Below are 22,766 nucleotides of genomic sequence, written 5' to 3' on the forward strand. Positions count from 1 at the left end.
ACACGAGCTTTTATTATTTGGAAAATGCTTGCTCCACAGATGAAGCCCACCGAAAGCAGCCACCGATTTCTTTTTTTAATTTTTTTTCTTGGTGATTAATTACGAAAGTGTTTTTAAATGATATTGTAATTTTAAAAAAAAAAAATATCTAAAGATATAAAAAATATTATGAAAAATAAGTAAAAAAAAACATATTTATTCTGTTCGGTGGCCTTCATCTGTGGACGTAGCAGCGTCCTTATTATTTATACATATATATATATTAGTTTGGATTTCAGTGATGGCGCCCACCCGCCATCTGTACAGACAGTTAAGTTAAGATTCGGACATCGTACACTGCAATTTTGCTAATCATAGTAAACTTTTAACGTTTCGTAGATCGTTTCAGATCCGTAAGAATTTTTTAGCTTTGGATCGTTTCACGGATTTTAAGGAATACGGTGAGAAGAATTGACACATAAAATTAATTTTTTTTAAAATATTTAATGTTATATGAGAATCACTTAAATTTAATTAAATTTATTTGTCTCGTTCTACATTTTAGAATTTAAAAAATAGTTTTAAAGATCTTATGACACATTTATAAATACTAATGGATAATACCATATGATCCCCAAATGGACATTTTTGTATATATATATATATATATATATATATTAAAGAATGTTAGGGCAAGTTTGGGAGGTAAGATGAGAATTTTATATTTTGTTTGAGAGTTTAAAATATTATATTTTAATATTATTATTGTATTGAGATTTGAAAAAGGTGAATTGGAATTTGAAAAAGTTAAATTATTTATTATATTTTGTATGAAAATTTAAAAAATGTGTAATGATGAGATGAGATGAGAATTTTGTGTCTTATCCCATCCCCAAACCTGCCCTTAATCTCCTATCTTTATTTTTGAAAAAATATCTCATTAAAATTTCTTAAAGAGGAGAGAGAAAAGTCACCTCTTCCCTTTTTTTCTTTTTTTTGGCTATATTCTCTTTACTTTTTGTTTCTCTTTTTTTGTTTTTATTCTTGCTTTCGACATTTCACCTAAAAATATAATAAAAAGAAAATAAAAATCTCTTTCATTCAAACCAAGACTCAATTTGTATTTTACTTCTTTCTTTTTTAGGATAAAAAAATCTTGGAAAATATGTAAGGTGAATTGAGATGAGATGAGATGAGTTGACATAAAAGTTGAATAAAATATTGTTAAAATATTAAATTTTTTCATATTATTATTATTTTGAAATTTGAAAAAGTTAAATTTTTATTATATTTTGTATGAAAATTTGAAAAAGTTGTACTGATGAGATGAGATGAAATCAGATAAAGAAAAAATCTATTCATCATCCTCACACACCACACCACATTTTTTTCCTCTTATCAAATGTGTGGTATATGGATGATAAGTGGAAGAATTCAATAATTTTAAGAAGAATAAAATTTAAAAAAAATGGGTGCGCTATAGTATATGTGGATGATGAGTAGCAAACTCTAAAATAAAACATTTCTTATATCCAAACGGGACCTTATAACATGTCTTTTGTCCGTTAAACTTTATACCTGGCTAACATGTTTCAATAATATAGAGTAGGTAGACGGTCGATTTTTCATCAATGACATGATCTCTTGAAATTATTTGTGGAACACTGGAACCTTTTTTTTTTTTTTTTTATAAAAGAACTGATCTCATTAATCATAATTGTCACTTACAGCAACTCAAGATGAATCGAGAGATAAAGTTACAGCATTTCTTTGGAGACAATAGAAAAAATACATGATGGACAAGTTTCAAAATCATAGGAATCCTCTGTGCATTCCAGCGCATTTTTTGCTAGAAGATGTGCTGCCAAATTAGCATCTCGGTATGCATGTGCCACTAACCATAAAGCATAGGAGTTAAGTATCTCCTGTGCATCTTCCACAAGGCAGCCACGCAAACTCCAGTTCTTGGTATAGTTTTTCAATAAATCCACCACTTGCTTTGAGTCCCCCTCCAGACAGAACTGAGTTAGTCCAACCTCTTTGCAAAAAATAGATGCTAGAAGCACACCATAGGCTTCAGCATCAAATAAGATTCCTTTGAGATTTTTGTTTACATGTAAACTTCCAATAACCAGTCCATAATGATCTCTAATGAGCACTCCAAGTCCAATCCTCCCTTCTTTTGAGTTGACAGCCGCATCCCAATTAACCTTAAAAGATCCCACCTCAGGTTTTGACCACCTTGGAACCCCTGCAGGTGTTGTGGGCTTAACTTCCATATCCTCCATGAGAGCTTCCTTGTATGATACAAGCTCTGCCTTGGCCAGTTGTTAGAGAGCCGTTGGGTGTTGGAATTCTTTTCCATGGGAAGTGTTATTCCTTCTAGACCACAGGCCTCATAGTAACTACCACCTCCTCAAGCTCCTTTAGATTGAGAATCTCAACGAGTCTTGCCCAGATTTCAAAGATCAGGTCACTTTGAAAGGAAAGCTTTTGCACTTTTCTCATTCCCTGACCCCACACATCTTTGGCAGCAATATATCCCCATAGAACATGTCCAGAGGTTTCTAGCTCCTGCTTACACACTGTGCATGAGCTATGTTCAACCACTTTCCTTCTCCTCAGATTTGCTAGTGTTAGGAGGGCCTCGTTGCATGCTTTCCATAAAAACATCTTGGTAGCAGGAGATACCCTTAGCTTCCAAATGGTTTTCCAAGCTTGTTTTTCTTTAGCTTTGGCCGAGGTCTCCCCTTCTAGCTCACATTCTAACTCTTTACTGAGATGATATCCACTTTTAACTGTGTATATCACATTTGCTGTAAACTGCTAGACAAGCTTATCCTCTCTCCCCCAGGCTAATTGGAATGGCTGTAATATCATCTACTTCCTGCTGAGAAAATCTCTTGAAGTATAGGTTTATTTCACTGCTGCAAATTGGGGTCTATCATGTCACACACATTCTCACACCAGCAATCCACTTCTCAGTGGAACACTGGAACCTTAAACTTAGAGGGAGGATACTTTTTGTTTGATACGTAACTTAGAGGGAGCATGCTAGTACTACAAAAATCAATTTTCTTACCACCTGACTTAAAAATTAAATCATTTTTAAAACTATCAATTTTTTACAATCATGATCCTCAAATCATAAAAAAATAAAAATAGAATCTACCCCTCTTGTCAAAATTTTAACACATATATCCTTGATAAAAATCCAGATATATAGAAAACAAAAATGATATGTGAGGTCCAGGTAATTAGATAGCATGATTATATAAAGTTATGCATATATAAAAAAATTTACTTTGTTAAATCTAAAAGTCATTACACTAATTAATCTAAATATAACAAAAAAAAAAACAATTACATTGTTAAATTAGAAAATGTTAATATAAAATGATAAATATTTTAATCACAAAAAGATTCCACAAAAGTAAACTCATAAACTAGCGTGACTTAATATAATACATTAAACTGTAAAACTACTTTTATTATAAAATAGATACAACATATCCTACAAAGTCATGTTAGTTTGTAGATTTGTTTTTGTAAGATCTCTTTGTACCTTTAGCCTTTCTTTTTAATTTAATAAAACTATGTTTTACAATTTTTTGTGTTTCCTCTCTTACTTTTTTATTTTTTAAGTTATTTATTTTTTATTTTCAGGGTTTTTTTTATCTATCTGTCTATTTAAAACACATTTATTTTTGTAATGCTTTTTACACCATATTTTTGTTTTTTTTATACATGTGACACATCAAATCTTTATTAGATCCCAACAGATAACTAACAAATTAAAATTCTAACGAAGAAACCAATTCAATCACTCTTACAAATGAAACATGAACTTTCTGCACAAATGCCAATTTACATGAGGTGAGAGACTTTGACATAGCATCTGGCTCTCACAATATAAATAAAAGTGTTCATAAAACTAGGCAAAGAACTTTTATTGATATACCAGGGGTAACAAAATCTATGCAACAGATTCAACATCCTTACTTTGTTATGAAAGGGTGTGGCTTGGATCTAATCTTTGTTAGAACTAGATCAATTGGATGAGATACATAAGAATCATAATTCATAAAACAAAACACAGTTCTATTTCTGGCTTCAGAAGTGATATGATAAAACTCTCTGGATAAGCTCACTCTCAAGGCTCCAAGCTGAACTTGCCAGGTTCTGAGTAATTCTTCTCAAGCTGCTCTACTTTGTTTATTCTGAAACCCCTGATTCTTAGTTGCTCAGGCACCGAAGCATCTTTATAATCGATATTTTCGAGGATCCAACCTTTGTTCTGCACTGAACCTCGCACTTTTACCTGTTTAAAAAGGATTTTGTCATTCAAAACATACATAATGCCAGGCTAAACTGGTATTCATTTCCAAACACACCAAAAGATTGACATTGTCAACAAAATAAAAGTTCATTTAAATAACAAGAAAAAGACTCCATTTTCAGAAAACATGAGATAAATAGAAAGTAAATGGTTATGAAAGGATATGCAAATAGTTTCTTAGGTTTTGAAAAAATAAAAAAGTATATCTAAGAACAAATATGGGTCAGAGAAGGTGTCATGTGAGTCAGAGAAAGTATATCTTAAATATATGTGGAATTCCGAAATTTAGAACTAACCAGGTGATATTTTCTACACTAAAGGAAAATCATTTATATTGACATGGTAAAGAAAATAGCATCTATTTTGATATCCTTGATGAAAAGGAAAACGAAGAACACATTAAATTTTGCCACATCGGCAAGCTGTGTCTATTTGCATTTTTCAAATCAATGTTTGCTATCAGCTTCTCTTGGCTTACCCCTGCATCTTCAACAGCATTGATGAGAAGAGCTCCATCCAAAGAGAGATCCTCAAGAAAGACATTGCGGCCCTTGATAACCATAGTAGAACTCTGAGAAATAATGCAATTTCCACAAACCTTCCTTTTGATTTCTGCAAAAGTCGGGCCCCATTTGGGCTTCCATGTGATTCTAGGCCAGACTTCTACCTCTTGCCCATTAAACACCTGTTGTACCGGATTGGCAACTTGGACACCAGCCTAGCAGAAAGAGAAAGGGAATCATAGAGAAACTCACCAGTAAGGCTAGGATAGTTCTTATTTCCTACAAATTTTACCTATTTCTATCCTGTGTGATCTTTGAACTGTTACCATATCTAATCTGATATTTGACTCTACATCATTCTCCATCAGAATGCTACTTTAGCCAAGTAAATAAACTCAAGGCAATGAACAGGTTTCAGGATACCAAAACAAACCCCACTGAATCCTCCAGGTCACTGGTCCAACTGGTGAAGTTTTCTTATTATTTCGTTGTTCCAAGTACAAATTGGATGTCCTATTACCTAGTCAATAATTATATAACTTTTGGCCTTAGCCATTGGTTATATTAGGGAGCACCAAACATGCCGTTAAAGAAGATGGCATGTATTAATGAGCTGACAGGAGTGTAAAGGTTGGATGAAAATATGGCCATATCTGGTATACAATGAACATGTATGCCAGTTGGCATGACACTGACAACTCCTGGTATTGAGGTGGAATTCATGGGGAAGAGGTCGCTTTTGAAGTGCACAGATTCTTTCAACCCTTCCAGTCTAATGTATCAATCTCAGTCACCATCACAACTCATAATGCTAAAAAAATTCTCTAAAATTAAAATATTAATTACCTTTCTAAGAATAAGGCTGTTTGCACGATAGATGGCCATTTCTCCAGAAGTTGCACTATGATATGGATTTCCTTTTGGTACCTTCAATTAAATTCAAGCAAATAATTACAAATTAAATGAAACCACATCAAACGACTAACTTGTCTGCCTCTGATAAAAAAAATTAGTAAAAAAAAAAATCATTATTTCTTGAGAACCCTCCAGAATAAAATTCATGTTACTCCAAGGAACAACCAAAAGGGTTGTGATGATATTCTTACCTTAGAAGCATCCTCAGGGTTGTTCTTCACAGGTGCATAAGCAAGCCATGCATCCATCACCTATTCATCATAGTACAGGTATTTAGTTGACCAGGGCAACAATGATACAAATACCTTGATAGAATACACCACAACAATAAATTAATAAATAAAGAGTTATTTTATAATAGCATTACAAATACCAAATCCCTCTAGACATCTATGACTCATGCTTAAGGAATAGAGAATCAGATTTTGAGCGGCTTTAAACATGCTAAAAATCCATTTCCTCACTCGGGAAAGCATAAATTACCGTAAATCCGACCCTTGCTGATGGAGGCAAAGTTTTTGGATAGTCTTGCATCATACACTCTAGTCGTGTTGCGGATTTAAATGAAGTCTTGCTAGCATCTTTGTATCTGGAGTAAGATTGGATAGAATGGATGACATGGTAAGGCAAAATGCAGAGCTATCTCAAATTTGCAACATCAAATATATGGCTGAACATTCACATAGATTGGAAGCGTGCTGTGGATTCTTCAACAGTTTTTCCAACTAATTTCTATCTATGTCTGACTAAGCTATAATGGTCTGATTCCCAACATTTAATGAGCAAAATGATTCAAGAAACAATGACATTTCTCAATTGCTAGAAGATCATAACCAACAAATCAAAATTTTATAGCGTAGAATAATGTAAGATGTGACTATTCTATGTACATCAATGAGATGAATTATTGTCACTACCAATTTAATAAAAATTCAAAAGCGCGCATTTTTCTATTGGCAGGCTATATAATGTATAGGACGGAAACAATTCACAACTAAAGCAACAATTCAAAGGGAAAAAAAAAATAACAACTTTTTGTTTTTTGTGAAAAACTTGATTACTGTAAGGAATTAAGCAAATAGTAGCCTCACCAAGCAGGTAATTTAGAATTTCTAACCAAAATTTAAAAGTAAATAGAGAATGTTTACTTTGGGTTAACAAACTCCTTTATAGCACCTCCTGTTTTAGTAAGCTCCTCAATGTACGGACCAAGTTCCAAAATTAACTGGGGAAAATAACATACTAATCAAGCCTAAGCATATAAATGTTCCGTCAAATAGAATGTGCAACATATCAAAACCTCAATCAAATGAAAACAAAATCAAGAATTAAAATAACTTTATGTAAATTTGATGGTCCCGGAAGTTTATCATGAAATATCCATTAGAAAAGAAAGAAAGATGTTGTTAGGATTGGTAGTTCATCAATAAATCATGACAAAACATAAATCCAACTGATGCAGATTCCTTACAATTCCAGAAACAAGCCAACAAACCTTCTTTTTTTTTTGGTTAAGTAAGAAACAAGCCAACAAACTGCACATGTGAAGAACCAAATAGGGGATAATATACCCAAAAAAATTTGGAAATCTTTCCCCTTTCTTTAGGTACAAGAAGATTGGATCTGGCCGTAAGAAGAATGCTTGAAAAAATGTATAACTTAGTTTTGCAAGATCTAACTGCGAATTTTTGCTGTTGTGACTGATCATCGACAATTTATTTTTCAGTAGAAAAAGGGAAGGATGAAAGCAAAACCTCAAAAAAAGGGCTCAATGAACCAACTGAAACAAAAACAAATGGGCTCAATTACTTGATTAAAACATAGACAAATAGGTCTGACATGCCAATTCCAAGATTAAACAAAAACCCAAGCTTTGATACCTTGTTAAAGTAAACGACCCAAAAAGCTTAAGCTAGTGCATGGAGAAGCCTAATAAGTACAAATACTCATAATCAAGCACACATCAGCTGACATAAAGTCCAGTATCAGTGGTAGTACAACCCTAAAATCTTTAAACATCCACACTGAGAAAGGGGAGAGAGATGGAAAAAAGGGATTAACGAGAGACTACTCATCTGTCCCATATTCAATGCTAGTTCTAAATTATGATGTTCGTGTAACCAAATTTATGAATATGACAATGTTAGCCATTTTCTATGGAGGTACTTTAGAGGATATATCCCACACCCTTCCCCTGCCTGATGATGAGGTAGGAAAAATTAGAAAATTAATTGATATTTTCATCAGCAGCTGAAAAGATCAAGTGAATTTTACAGTATACCTAGCAGTGCTCAGTTTAAATTTTGGGATGACAATCCTTTAAAGTAAAACCAGAAACTTGAGAGGACTATTAAAGGGGGATAGACATCTTATTTGATGGTGGAGATGATGAGTTTGTTACAGGAGCTTACTTGGTTTATATTTCCTGGGAAAGGAGAAAAGCCAGTCTCGTCATTAACATCTCCATCAACTTGTCCAGTTGCTCTAAGCAGAGGATCAAGCTGATTGTATTCCACATTGATCACCATAGTCCTCCCTGAAGCAATTTAAATTGTAAATGACTGATTAAGACCATATTTGAACGATATCCTACAGGACAAACCACAATAAATTTCACATGTAAAATAACATGTTGTACACAAAGATATAAATAAAAAATTTTAAGAATAAATCTGCACATCCTTAAAACGATAACATACGAAGTGCCATGACAGAGCAATTTATCCTAATGGTAATGTTTACACAAACACACATTTAAGATGTAAAATCTGAATTTCCTTTCTTGTTATTAATGGCTCAATGGCATTAGTTTTGTTACTTATACATGGAAAACAAAGTTCTTGTCAGCAAGAGACCAGCATCCACAAGCAACATTATGAAGATCAGGTAAACATCATCAGACCATGGAAACAAAATTTCCATTGACCTACACTGGACTTGATCTTGGTGATAAATGAATTATTGATGTGATTTTCAATTGACAAGCGTGAAGATGCCACATGCATAGTGATTACAACTCAATAGCACTTGATTTTCAGTAGCATTGGGAAAATTCTAAATTAGTGTTCATCTGTCAACAGAATAAACATAATAGTACACGCCTCACACAAACGTTTCATCCAACAAACTTACAGGTGAAGACAACCATGATGCAAGTCTATAATTATGAACTACAAACAATCAAAATATGTGTTCAATACAATAGCAAAATACCATCAGCATGAGTAAGTTTTGTGATTCCTCCAATAGCTTCTTTTGCTCTGCGTGGCACAGCAAGAGAGTTAACATGGTATTGTCTGGTAGAACTTACACCCAAAGATGCTGGAATTGCCTACATTCAAACAAGTAAACAATGTTGAGCACATTGATTTTGAAATCAATCATGACCTGAAGAATAATAAGAATTATATAGACAAAAAAATGAAACATTGAAGCAACAAACCTTGAACAGAAGCCCATTTGTATCTTGGAAAAACAGAACCCATCTCAAACCAGCATCATGCCTGAAATAGTCATGAAGCAATAGTAAAATCATGGAAGTGCACTTTGCCAAGCCAAACTTGATAAAGAAGCATATCATGGGACATTAAGATTTTATCCAGTACTATGAATTTCAAAAGCTAATTTAGGCTGTTAAACTTCAAAAAAAGAGAAAAGTTTAGGACGAAGTTACTGTCAATGTTGAAAAAAAATATTAACAACCTATTAATGTTACTTGAAATAGTAGCTAAATTCTAATTTGAATAAACAGATATTTTGAGGCTCAAATTGATGTTTTGATTTTTCACATATAGAACAGCGACTAGCTATAGTTTCACTATTATGCAGTTGCTTTCTATTGGTTAGAATTCCAAAGGGTTTTTTTAAGTGCATCAGCCAGGATGAGATGCGTGTGAAAGCACATGCATAGATCTTATATTTGTATTCAAGCAAGCAGACCAAGGCAGAAGTAGAATTATAAAGTGAAACATGATATGAATCCATAAGCATGCACAAGAACTTCCTGAGACTAGGTGAACTCTTAATAATTACCATATTTTCAGAAGGCCACTGGAAAAGAGCAGTGCATGCACATCACCATGGCCATGAGGTTTTGTCTAACACAAACAGAGAAGGGTCAAGTGAACACATGTGCAATGAAGTTCCAAGGTTAAAGAGATTACAGAGACATCAAGATATTTTAATTTGAGGCTAAACAAATTTATCAAGTTATACTAAATGCAATGGCTACCTGAATTCTGTATTTGTTACGGTGTTCAACTGCAAGCCTGGCATCATTATCATCCAAGCATGCAACCTTTTCCTGTATTAAATGGTGAAATTAGTGCCCAACAAAGCCATTCTAAAACTTTGGCACTGGGTGTCAGGGAATCAAATTCCCGACTAATCCAAAGGATGCACAAGCCCAAGGCAAGGAGTTTCCCGCAAGTGCACCTCAGGTAATTCAAGGGAAAATTCCCTCAGTCCCATGACCCTTAAAAATTGTTTACACTCAAGGGTTTGAACCTTCGACCTGGAGGGAGCATATCACCAACACCAAGGCCCTTACCACTTGATCCAACACCCAGGGGTTATGAAGCCATTCTAAAACTATAATGAGCTTTCTCCCACAAGACATCAAAATGAGTCAAATACCTGTTTTAGAAGTTTTACTTGTGCAGGTTCCATTCCAAAATATGAATTTGATTCTAAAAGCTCTACGGTGCGTGCATGTGTGTCATCTGATGTCATTATAACAAAAGGAATACGTGTTTGACAACCACCTACAAAAATAAAAGGCAATATTGTCAGTTGAAACAGAAATGAAAATAAATAAAGTAGTTTAAAATAATAATTGCCCTCATTTACTAGTCTTCATTGGCTAAGTGAGACCCAACCCAATAACCAATCACATGAGACATTAATATAGGTGAGTGGGAATGCCATGAAAGAGAAAATAAGAAATAACGATATCTATTCAGAGTTGGAGATAGAACCTATTAAAGAAAAGGTGAGAATGAGTCACTTAAGGTGGTTTGCCATGTGCAAAGGAGATCAATCAATGTACTGAGAAAAACTGAATTAATTCAAGTGAAAGGGGCAAGAGAGTCAACTAAGACTAGGATAGATATAATGAAGAAAGCTCTGATTCAACAAAAATATGAGCTTAAAATGGCAGAGTTGCAGACAAAGATATATCCAGCTGACTGAAATTTGTTGATAAAGGATTGATGTAGCCACCCCAAGTAGTAGATAAAGATATCGTGCAACCCAGCAGAATTTTTTGGGACTAAGCTTACATGAGTTGATTACAGTATCTGATAACATTCTTGCATTTGCTAGCTTTGCAAATAAGAGGAAGTTAGGTATCAGCAAGGAAAAAGGTGGGACAAACTATGGCGTTTGTCTTGACATAATACATAATAAGAGAGATGCTAAAAGTTGGGAGAAACTGAAGAAGCTAATGGTGGGGAAATATGGATCCTCCTACGCTGGCCATAACTCAGATAATAAGCCTTGTTTTTGTGGTATATGGATGAGAATCAAATGGAACTTCAGTTTGTTTCTTGAGGTATAGGATGTTTGACAGTATCAAGTGACATAAATGAGTGTTTTGGCAGAAAAACTAGTGGAGTGGGGATCATATTTGTTCCCATTTCCAAATGTTTTCTACTTAATTTAAACGAACTGGCTTTCAATCAACTGATTAGCAATTCTTGCAGTATCATTCCTTAAAAACGCATCATTCAATTGGTGCCTTATTTTTTGAAAAAAGAGTTTTTATTGAATCACCCTCGCTGAGGCGGAGGAACTAATTGGTGCCTTATTATATGGAGATGTCACATATCTTTTCGCAGCAAATACAAAAGATGAACCAAACAGCGGAAGAAAGATTGGAATCTGAGGTAAAAATACTTCATTCAATCTTTCTTCCATTAGAACTTTTGGATCAAATAGGGATTAGCACTTTTATTGAAAGAAATGACTTTCTAATCCTAAAATTTCTAAAAGTAGCTTCTTTGGATGCTCTAAATCTAGGCAACATTCAGAGGGTGGAATATTTTAATAAAAAATCTGGGTTACTCTGAACCATTTTGTGGAGCAAAAAGCAACCTCAAATTTTCAACTGCTATTTGAATGTTCGTTTGAGTCTGCCGTATGAAGCTACTTCTCAAAGTTTTAACCAACTTTATCATACATTGCACCGCTATTAAGTCCATCCATTCAACAGAATTATCTGAAAGAGAAACTCTAGGAGAGAAAGGAAAATATTAAAGATCATTAGAAGGCATCCCAGGAGATGGTAGTATGTCTTGTTTTCTTCCCAGTGGCCACCTTAAATTTTTTGTGTAGTATGGTTTTATGGCACATCAACACAAGTTTCAGAGTTAATTTGTCCTCTCAATACCTAAATTTTCTGCTGATATTTTTGCTGTGAAGTATACATAGAATCAATAGCAAATAGTCCTTAGAAAATCACAAAAAACTGAAAATAAATAACCAAGATAACATTCTACTCACATTCTCCTGATATTGCATCACAATTACCATTGGGAGATGACAGACCTTGTACGAGTCTACAGCTAGCTTCTTGAAGAGCCAGAACAGACTCAATGTAATACTGTAAGAAACATGTCCCTGAGGCCGTTTCTGCTGGAAGAGCCACCTGCAAGTTGGAAAGACAGTGGGCGAAGATATTGGCACCAATATTGATCACAATAAATATCCGGAGATCTGCTAATAGTTCACATGGATTGAGACAAGGAGATCCACTATCTCCTTTCCTTTTTGTTCTTGTCATGGATGCCATGAGCAGAATGATTGAAGCGGCGGTGGAAGGAAGCTTCTTGTCGGTTTTGGGGTGGGCAATGAGTCTTGGAGTAGCTTAAAAGTCTAACATCTCCTTTTTGCCGACGACACTTTCATTTTAGTGAGGCCAATCAAGAACATCTTCGGTCTTTGAGAGCTCTTTTGTTATGTTTTGAAGTTGTTTCAGGCCATAGAATTAATTTAGCCAAGTCTGAAATTGTTCAGGTGGACTTCATTTCGAATATTTCAGATTTGGCTAATATTTTGGAGTGTAAGATATCTGCGTTTCCATTGAGATATCTTGGTCTTCCCTTGGGTGTTCCTCACAAATCTGTTATGATGTGGGATGGGGTGATAGAGAAGATTGAGAGGAGGTTCGCCAGTTGGAAAAAGCTATATTTGTCTAAAGGGGGTAGAATCAGTTGTCTAATCTTCCTACATATTTCCTCTCTCTCTTCCCTTTGCCAGCTGGGGTAGCAATTAAAATTGAAAATATTTTTAAGAATTTCTTGTGGGCGGGTAAAGGGGAGGAAAGGAAGTTTCACTTGGTGAGTTGGGATAAGGTATGTCAACCGGTTTCTAGTGGAGGTTTAGGAGTGCAAAATTTGAGGCTTTGTAACAAAGCTCTTTTTGGGAAATGGTTATGGAGGTATCATATAGAGAGGGATGCATTATGGAAAAATGTGATAGATGTTAAATACGGGAGAATGTGGGGGACTTGGTGTTCTAATGAAGTAAGAGGAGCATATGGGGTGGGATTCTGGAAGTCCATTCAAATGGGTTGGGGGGAGTTTGATAATCATGTCAAATTTAAGGTGGGGGATGGATCAAAGATACATTTTTGGCTTGAAATTGGGTGTGGCGATTCAGCACTCAAGAATGTCTTCCCTTCACTCTTTAGGATCGCAAGGCACCAAGATGCAGCAGTGGCTGATCACTTTTCTTTTTTGAATGATAGTCGTCAATGGAATGTTGATTTTGTGAGAAATGTGCATGACTGGGAAGTAAATTTAATCTCAGGTTTTTTTGGTAGATTATATGAGTTGAAGATTGTTCAAGGTAGGGAGGATAGCTTGTTGTGGATTCATGCAAAAAATTTCAGATTTTCGGTTCATTGCTATTACAAGACGTTCGCCTGTCAAGGTGTTTGTGACTACCCCTAGAAAAGTAGTTGGAAAGTTAAGGTGCCTAGCAAGGTGGCTTTCTACTGTTGGCTGGTGTCTCTTGATAAAATTTTGACCACGGAAAATTTATGTAAGCGTGAACTTTGCGTCATATATTAGTGTTCCATGTGCAAGAAAGATGGTGAATCAGGAAACCACTTGTTTCTTCATTATGAGGTGGCTAAGATTTTGTGGAACGAAATTTTTGGTAGAATGGGTATAGCTTGGGTGGTGCCTAAGCAGGTGGTGGATCCAATTGCTTGTTGGAGAGGTGTAGAGGGGAGACAACATATTGCTGCCATTTGGAAAATGATTCCTTTGTGCTTGATGTGGTGTTTATGGCTGAAGAGGAATGGGAGGTGCTTTGAAGATAGAAAGCATTCAATGGGAGAAATTAGGGAATTTTTCTTTAATACTTTATGTTTGTGGGCTAAGGCTATTGTAATGAATGGTGAAGAATTTCTGGATTTACTTTAGTCTTTTCTGTCTTCTTTAGTTAGTGTATGTAGGTATTTCCTCTATAACTCCTGTGTACTTGGGCTATGCCTATTCTTGGTAATAAATCTCTTATTAATTATAAAATATATATATATATTGATCACAATAAATGTTTGTCATATTAACTATGAGATCCAAATTTCTTTTTAAGGTCACATGTGTCTACTAATCCAGCAATGGGATAGATTACACAAACAGACATACAAGCAACAAAATTTGAATATAAATAAAGGTCACAACATGCCAGCCTTGACTGATTTCAAGGGAGTATTGTGTCAAGAAACGTGCATACCAATGAGAAACAAACACATTTATAAGAATTTTAAATTGCTGGAAATTGGGGCTAGAATGGAAGAAAATCTGGAAATATAACAAGACATAATAAAATACAGATCAATGGATTATTAGTGAGAGATAACGATTGGATACATTACAAATAAAATATGTTAAAAAGAAGACAATTCAAGCTCAAAGAAAGGCAATTGATGGTCAAGGAAAATTTTTATAGAATACGTTGGTTGTCTAGATTGATGAAATATTAGAACCTTATGATCCACCAAAAAAACTAAGTTCATATATAATCAAGGAATAGTTACCTTTATTCCATTGTATCCCAAACGTTCCCCAAGCCCTCCTGCAACAAGGACGAATGCAGCCTTTTGGGCTTCTCTGATCCCTGCCTCCTCAAAATTGATAAAGTCTTCATCACCAAAAGTCAAAACCTCACCTTTTGGAACCTGAAAAATTATTTTCTCATGCATTATTCAAGATTTATTGTTCTGTTGAAAAAGAGAACATGAATGGATGAAGTGGTCAAGATTGAGGATGCAAGGTAATGTCCCCATCAAACAGAAGCCATACATATGAACAGGATTACTTTATATACTCAAAGTAATTACATTCTTCATTGTTGAGTAAGTTAAGTCAGAAATAATAACTATAAGCCTCGTTTGGTTACGCAGACGTGTTGTAGTATGTGGCTCATATCGAGTGGAACACGTATACAGAGAAAGCAGGCTGATGCCGGGAGTGAAGCGGAGTGGAGTTGTGGATTCGTGGATACTGGAGTTGTGGAGTGGAGTTCTATTTCATCCAGTTCAGATCATCTCACAGATTCTTGGATACTGGATTCGGCATGCTCTTATCACATGACACCCAATAAAGATTGGTTTAACACTTACAGGTTAGTAAATTCTGGTTCTGTTCTGATGGGTAACAATGCTTCATGCAAAGTTGTTGGAATAGGGAATATCAAAATTAAAATGTTTGATGGTGTTGTTAGAATGTTGTGTGATGTTAGACATATACCGGATTTAAGGAAGAATCTGATTTCATTGGGCACTTTAGACTGTAATGGGTTTAGTTACAAGTCTGCAAGTGGAGAAATGAAGGTGAGTAGAGGTGTCATGCAGTGATGAAGGGCAGAAACTAGCAGGAAATATTTATAGACTGCTAGGTACCACAGTTGTAGGTGGAGTTGCAGCCGCAGAGTCTGAGTCAAATAGTACAATCTTGTGGCATATGCAGTTAGGTCATATGGGTGAGCGTAGGATGATGGAGCTTCATAAGAAAAATCTATTGAAGGGTGTCAAAACATGCAAGCTTGATTGCTGCAGGTATTGTGTTCTTGGAAAACAGAATAAGGTGCAGTTCAAGACAGCCACACACAAGACAGAGGGGATTCTTGACTATGTTCATACAGATGTTTGGGGACCAGTAAGGGTAGCATCACGGGGAGGACATATGTATTTCGTGAGTTTTATTGATGACTATTCACGAAAGGTTTGGGTGTACTTCATGCGGCAAAAGTCAGAAACATTTGCCAAGTTCAAGTTGAGGAAAGCTGAAGTAGAAAACCAGATACGGAGGAAGATCAAATGCCTTAGGTCAGACAATGGTACTGAGTACACAGATTCAAAGTTCACGAAGTTGTGTGAGCAGCATGGGATTAAGAGACACTTCACAGTACGCAAGACACCACAACAGAACGGTGTAGCGGAAAGGATGAATAGAACAATAGCTGAAAGAGCTCGATGTCTCAGGTTGAATGCAGGGCTTGCAAAGAACTTCTAGGCAAAAGCAGTGAATATGGCATGTTTCTTGATTAACAGGTCACCTAGGGCAGCACTAGATGGGAAAGTAGCAAAGGAGGTATGGATAGGCAGCGCGGTAGACTACTCTGGTTTGAGAGTGTTTGGATCTCCAGCCTATGTGCATGTTTCTAGTGAGGAGAGATCGAAGCTTGATACGAAGTCTAGACAGTGTATTTTTTTGGGGTATCAGAAAGGGGTGAAAGGCTTCAAGCTCTAGGATCCGAAGGCAAACAAGGTGGTGATCAGTAGAGATGTGGTTTTTGATGAGAAAGCCATGTTGCAGCGTACTCAGGAAGAAAAGAAACAGGTGCCAAAAAATTGCAGCAACAATGAGCATGTGGTGCAGGTGGAGCTAGAGACCCATGATAGAGAAGGCAATGCTCAGAATGCAGGGAGTTCTAGCTCAGAGGATCAGCAGCATCACAGTATAGCTACAAACAGGCCCAAACGCACTATCAGGCCACCTACCAGGCATGGTTTTGAAGATTTGGTTTCTTATGCACTCATTACTAGTAGCGGGGATCCTACTACTTTTCAGACAGCCAAGAGAAAAGTAGATGGATGGGTGCTATGGTGAAGGAAATGAAGTCCCTACATAAGAACCAGACATGGGAGTTGGTGGAATTTCCAGAGGGGAAGAGAGTGATAAGGATGCAAATGGGTGTATAAGAAGAAAGAAGCAGTATCAGAAAAAGATGGTGAAAAGTTCAAGGCTCGTTTAGTAGCAAAGGGTTACTCACAGAGGAAAGGGTTAACTGATGAGATCTTTTCCCCTGTGGTCAGACACACTTCCATTAGGGTAGTGTTGGGTTTGGTAGCACATTTTGATATGCAGTTGGAGCAGATGATGTAAAGACAGCCTTTTCTTCATGGTGACTTGGAGGATCAGATTTACATGGTACAGCCAAAAGGGTTCAGTCAACCTGGACAAGAACACTTGGTCTGTAAATTGAGGAAATCACTTTATGGGCTGAAGCAGTCTCCAAGGCAGTGGTACAAGCAATTTGACTCCTGCATGATCCGGATTAGCTACAGGAGATGTGAGTATGATTGTTGTGTTTGTGTAAAAAGCCTAGATGATGATTCATTTATTTTTCTGTTACTTTATGTGGATGATATGTTGATTGCTACGAAGAGTATGAGTGAGGTCAACAAGTTGAAAACTTTGTTGAGCAGAGAATTTGACATAAAGGATTTGGGAAAGGCCAAGAAGATTCTTGGGATGGAGATTCGCAGGGACAGAGCTTCCAGGAGATTATGGTTATCTCAGCGTAACTATGTTGAGAGAGTGTTGGAGAGGTTCAGCATGGATAATGCAAAACCAGTGAGTACACCTTTGGCGAATCATTTTAGATTGTCTACCGCTCAGTGCCCGAAGATAGATGATGAAGTGCAAGACATGTCAAAGGTTCCATATGCCAATGCAGTGGGGTGCTTGATGTATGCTATGGTTTGTACAAGACCAAATTTGGCACAAGCTATTAGTGTGGTGAGCAAGTTTCTATCAAATCCGAGACGACTGCATTGGGATGCAGTCAAGTGGATCTTCAAATACTTGAGGGGTACTACAGACTATGGCATCATGTTTAGCAAACAAGATCCTTCAGTTGTGGGATATGTGGATGCAGACTATGCAAGGGACTTGGATGACAGGAGGTCTACCAAATGTTATGTATTCACTCTTGTGGGGGGGCCTATTTGTTGGAGATCCATGGTTCAGTCTCTAGTTGCACTATCTACTACTGAGTCAGAGTATATGGCAGTGGCTAAGGCTGCTAAGGAAGCCTTTTGGCCAGGGTTGGTCAAGGAACTGGGTATTCAGCAAGGTGGAGTTCAATTGCATTTTGATAGTCACAGTGCTATTTATTTGGCAAAGAACCAGGTGTGTCATGCGAGGACCAAGCACATAGATGTAAGGTTTCACAGGATCAGGGAATTGGTTTCTTCTGGTAAACTATTGCTTGAGAAAGTTCACACTTCTGAGAATGCAGTAGACATGTTGACAAAGCCTGTTACCATAGATAAGTTCAAGCATTGCTTGGACTTGATTAATGTCTCCAGATGCTAGATGGGAGACATCCCAACCTATTGTCCCAGGTGGAGTTCCAGGTTATGTTTTCTTCTTTCTCCTAAGGCGTGGATATTTGCCAAGGTGGAAATTGTTGTAGTATGTGGCTCATATCGAGTGGAACACGTATACGGAGAAAGCAGGCTGATGCCGGGAGTGAAACGGAGTGGAGTGAGAGGAGCGTAGCATACCCAGCGGTACAGGGGTATTATTGGAATTTTCTAATACCTCTGTATGGCTAGGGTTAGTATAAATACATATGATGTAACCCTACTTTTGACAGTTAGTGAAAATTCAGCCCTCACTCCTGTGGATGTAGGCATACTGCCGAACCACGTTAAATCTATGTGTTTTCTTGCTTTCTCTTTTTTACGTACTGTTCATAACTGTCGCACATAGCACAACAAGATGAGATGAGAAATCTATAGATAGTAGGGAGATAGTTTGTGAATAGTAGTGAAATGGTTTGAGTTAAGATGTTTTATGGGGTTTTGGGAAAAGAGTGAGAAAAAATTGAAAAAAAAAATATTATAAAATTAAAATATTGTTAAAATATAATTTTTTTTTTTTTTGGGATTTGAAAAGGTTAGAATTGTTTTTTATGTTTTTTTTTGGAAGTTTGGGAAAGTTGTAATGATTAGATGAAAATTTAAAAATTTAAAAATTTGAAATTGATTGAATGATGTTTGGATATTGAGATGAAATGAGATAGGATGGGATAAGATGGGTTGAAATCATCTGTGAAACCAAACGGGTCTGCATAACTGACTCTTGATTTTGACAAACATCAAAAAATAGTTTTCAAGGGTAATTACACTTTGCACCCTGAACTACCACTCTTATTCCAAGGTGAACTTCAACTATAAAAAGTAGAAATGTTACAAATGTACTCCCAAAACAACCGAAACATTAGGGGTTCGGTTGTAGCTTTTCTCTTTGGGTGTTCATACCTGAAAAACTAATTGAAATTTTGCAATGAGCACTCTCAAGTAAGCTACGAGCAGTTGTGCCACATAACCTTCGTTTTTTATCCATCCTAATGGTTATACATTATCTAAGGGTGCACATTGCATCCTTCTAGTAGTTTAGTGGGTAGATTGCAAAATGCTTGTTTCACAATGAAAAAACTCAAAGCCGACGGGCACTACAAGTGAGGGTGCAATTATCAAAGCAAGCAAATGATTAGAGAGAGAGGAGACAGTGTAGAGTCACGGCCAAGATTAAGTTCCCATATATTCCAAGGGGCTGTCAGGGAAACCCAAAAGCTATTTAACTGAGAAAAGCTGACCAGTATATCAAATTGTTTGGCAAAGACACAAGTGCTCTAAGAAATGTGCAATGATCTAGGAGCAACCAAAATATCCATTTTTTGGGTCCCACAAAGTAAGGAGTGTTTGAAGTAAATGAAGTAAAGGCTTTCTACAACATGTCATTAGCTCCTGATTGCTCTTATTTTCCTAGGATGATTATTGGGCAAAATAAGGCACCCCTGAGAGAAAAATGTTTTGAAGCAATTGTTTTAGGGAGGATTCTTACCTTGAATAACGTGAGAAAGTGTCAAGTTGTAGAAATTGATGATTGGTGGTGTATGTGTAAATGGATGGCGGAAACAATAGATCAACTTTTATCTCATTGCACGGAAGCTAGTACTATATATAAGACAATCTTTGGGCTACTTGGGATAGATTGGGTAATGTCTTCCTGAGTGGTAGATACCCTAGCATGTTGGAAGGAACAGTTCAGTAGTCAGTGCACATTATTGTGGAAAATGATCTTGTCTTGTTTAATGTAGTCTATTTGGGGGGAGAGAAATGCATGTGGCTATGAAGACTATGAGAAGTCGGTGATGGACCTAAAGAAGTTCTTTCAAAACACCCTGTATCATTTGATAGTGGTCCACAACAGTGTCACTTTTTCTATTTCTAGCTTCCAAGATTTTCTAGATCGGTTTTTATTATATCTTAATTACTAAAAAAATCAATTAATGATGGTTATACTCACAAGCTAATTGAATGCATCTTGTCACTCATCGTGATCCCCAAATGACCTCAAGTCTAAGAAGTGAGTTCAAACCACAAGTGCCAAAGGTGGACAGGGTTTATAGACAGAAACAAAAAGTAAAAATAATGCCTCAAAACATATGCCTGAGTGCAAGGCGTGGCAATTCATGCATTGAAGTGGAATTTGAAGTAACAGAATTCCAGTTTATTGAGACGTCAAAAATGATATTTCTATTAGTAAGATGCATTTATGTCATGTAGAAACTAGTGTACGAGAATAAATGCCAGTTATTTGTGCCTTTTTATGTTGAAGACCTGGTGAAATGTAAGATAATCCTATGTCATAGTATAAAAAACATATATTGACTTACTGAAGGTGTGAAGCCATCAAAAGGGTTCTTTCCAGATTGTGAATCTGCTAAGAGTTGTCTGGCAGATTTAACATAAGATGCCAAACCCCCAGGATAGCTTGAATTAAGCCGATCCACCTGTAATAAAATTGAAATTAGAAGAAGAATGGAAAGCCACGAATTTAGTTTAAAATTGATCAGGGCCATTGTTAAAGATCAGTCTAGAAAGTCAATAACAGAGCTTAACGGAGAAAAGAATGGATTGCAATAGAAACTCCTTTCAAGGACGAAAAAGAAGGTTCGCACTTCACTCACGAACTAGGCGTTGCTGTTTATAGATCAAATTGCCGACGCATCTTCCCAGCCTTCCATTCTACCTAAGTGTTCCAAGTTCTTACTCTCAAACGCAACATATTCCTTTTATCCATACCATAGTTAAAATCCACCCAATTCTGACTCCCCAGTATTCCTCTTATTAAACACACTTTTACGCAGATTCGAGGAATATACTTTTAAAATGTAGATGAATTATGATATAAAGAAACAGAACAAGATATTTCAAAGCAGGACTCCTCCGATTCCGCTCGAAAATGTCAGTACCAATTCCAAAAGAATTCACATACTATTAACCAGATAGAAAAGGAAAAAGTCGATAGTTTTCGAACAAATCCTACAGGAAAGAACCGAAATCTCCATTGAATCCAAAATGCTAAGACATAAGCAATAAAAAACACAGGTACCTGATCGAAAAAACCTTTCTTTTCCTCGTCATCGACACCGGGGTCAGCCCAATGCTCAAACAAATGACTCTGCCCCATCTCCAACAGCATCTTCGCCAGCTCAATCTGCCTTACACAACCACCATTATCAAATCAAAACCAACCAAAAAAATAACGAAAAATACACTCCAAAAGATTCAGATAACCATACATAATGTGGCATACGGACCTGTCCAGAGGAGAGGAGTTGGAGGTTCTTGTGCAAATTAGGAGCAGAAGAGGCGAAATCCGCGTTGATGCCGAGCCTGGAGAGGGTGTCAGCAGTGGATTCAATGGCAGTGGAAGACATAGCTGCTCGGTTTGGATCCAAATGCAGAGAGAGAGAGAGAGAGAGAGAGGATGAAAGATGTTTCAAATGAATATGGGAAGTTGTAGCAGTAGGAGGAGTTTCTACGTAAACGTAAAAAGAGAGAAAATGAAGGCGTTGCGTGGGGTGTGGATCTGAGAGCTTTCTCATCCACTTCTCTAAATTTTTCCTAAATTTTAAGTAAAAGAGCCCCTCTCTATAATTTTATCTTAAATTTTACTTATATTCAAAAAATCTTCTAAAAATTGTCTGTATCTCATTCTCTATTCTATTAAAATAATATTCTTCTATTCTTTTTATTACTTTTTTCTCTCACTTCCATTTCTATTCTTAATCACTAACTCTTTTATATTACTCTCTTCTTTTCAAATATTACATTTTATAAATACTTATACAATTTTTTTTTTCTCAGATACAATATTATTTTTCAATTCAACATCGGTATTAAAAATAATAATTTTTTTTAATATATGCATTTTCCAACACGATAGTATCTTTTAATATGATTTTGTCCGTATATACTTGAGTAATATTTGATTTGCATTTGTCTAACAATAACATTTTTTCATTTTCATATAACGGTAATATTTTTTTCAGTTTCTCTAACGGTAATACCTACCCGCGTATTAGTAATAAAAAAATTTTGCAAAATAGTACAATGCTAACATTTTGAATTCCTGTCTCTAATGGTAACATGCTCTGTCATTTCTCTAATGGTAACTTTTTTTATCTTTTCTTCAATGGTAACTTTTTTTATCTTTTCTCCAATGGTAACATTTTCAGTCTTATCTGTAACGATAATTTTTTCCTCTATAAATACGTCTTCTGCTTGCATTCACATTCTCAAATACCCAAGTCTCATCTCCAACTCCCTTCATCAAATGACTCGTTCTTTCTTTCACAAATTGTTCACATACTCGTCACTTGATGATGAGTTAGATGTTGTTTTGTTGAGGCTGATGGAGAGTCATTGAGACATCGTG

At 36.0% G+C, this 22,766-nt stretch overlaps 1 protein-coding gene across 3 annotated transcripts; it reads right to left on the reverse strand.

Moving 5' to 3' along the window:
• Nucleotides 1-3,808: 3,808 nt before the first annotated feature.
• On the reverse strand, nt 3,809-21,917 carry LOC121244884 (UDP-sugar pyrophosphorylase-like). 3 transcript variants are annotated; one of them, XM_041143117.1, is made up of 17 exons: nt 21,646-21,917; nt 21,438-21,542; nt 20,719-20,835; nt 14,783-14,923; nt 12,283-12,382; nt 10,372-10,499; nt 9,968-10,039; nt 9,769-9,833; nt 9,179-9,239; nt 8,950-9,067; nt 8,148-8,272; nt 6,885-6,961; nt 6,220-6,325; nt 5,928-5,987; nt 5,668-5,748; nt 4,797-5,036; nt 3,809-4,300 (listed from the first exon to the last, which is right to left on the reverse strand). In XM_041143117.1, exons 1-17 carry the CDS (start codon nt 21,763-21,765, stop codon nt 4,133-4,135), a joined length of 1,884 nt encoding a protein of 627 aa, XP_040999051.1. In that variant the 5' UTR covers nt 21,766-21,917; the 3' UTR covers nt 3,809-4,132. The 3 variants fall into 3 exon arrangements, with proteins under 3 accessions (XP_040999051.1, XP_040999050.1, XP_040999049.1); XM_041143116.1 differs by having other exon boundaries at nt 12,265-12,382; nt 21,646-21,912; XM_041143115.1 differs by having other exon boundaries at nt 12,238-12,382; nt 21,646-21,912.
• Nucleotides 21,918-22,766: the final 849 nt, after the last annotated feature.

The sequence above is a fragment of the Juglans microcarpa x Juglans regia genome, chromosome 8S, assembly GCF_004785595.1.
Source record: "Juglans microcarpa x Juglans regia isolate MS1-56 chromosome 8S, Jm3101_v1.0, whole genome shotgun sequence".
NCBI classification, from domain to species: domain Eukaryota; kingdom Viridiplantae; phylum Streptophyta; class Magnoliopsida; order Fagales; family Juglandaceae; genus Juglans; species Juglans microcarpa x Juglans regia.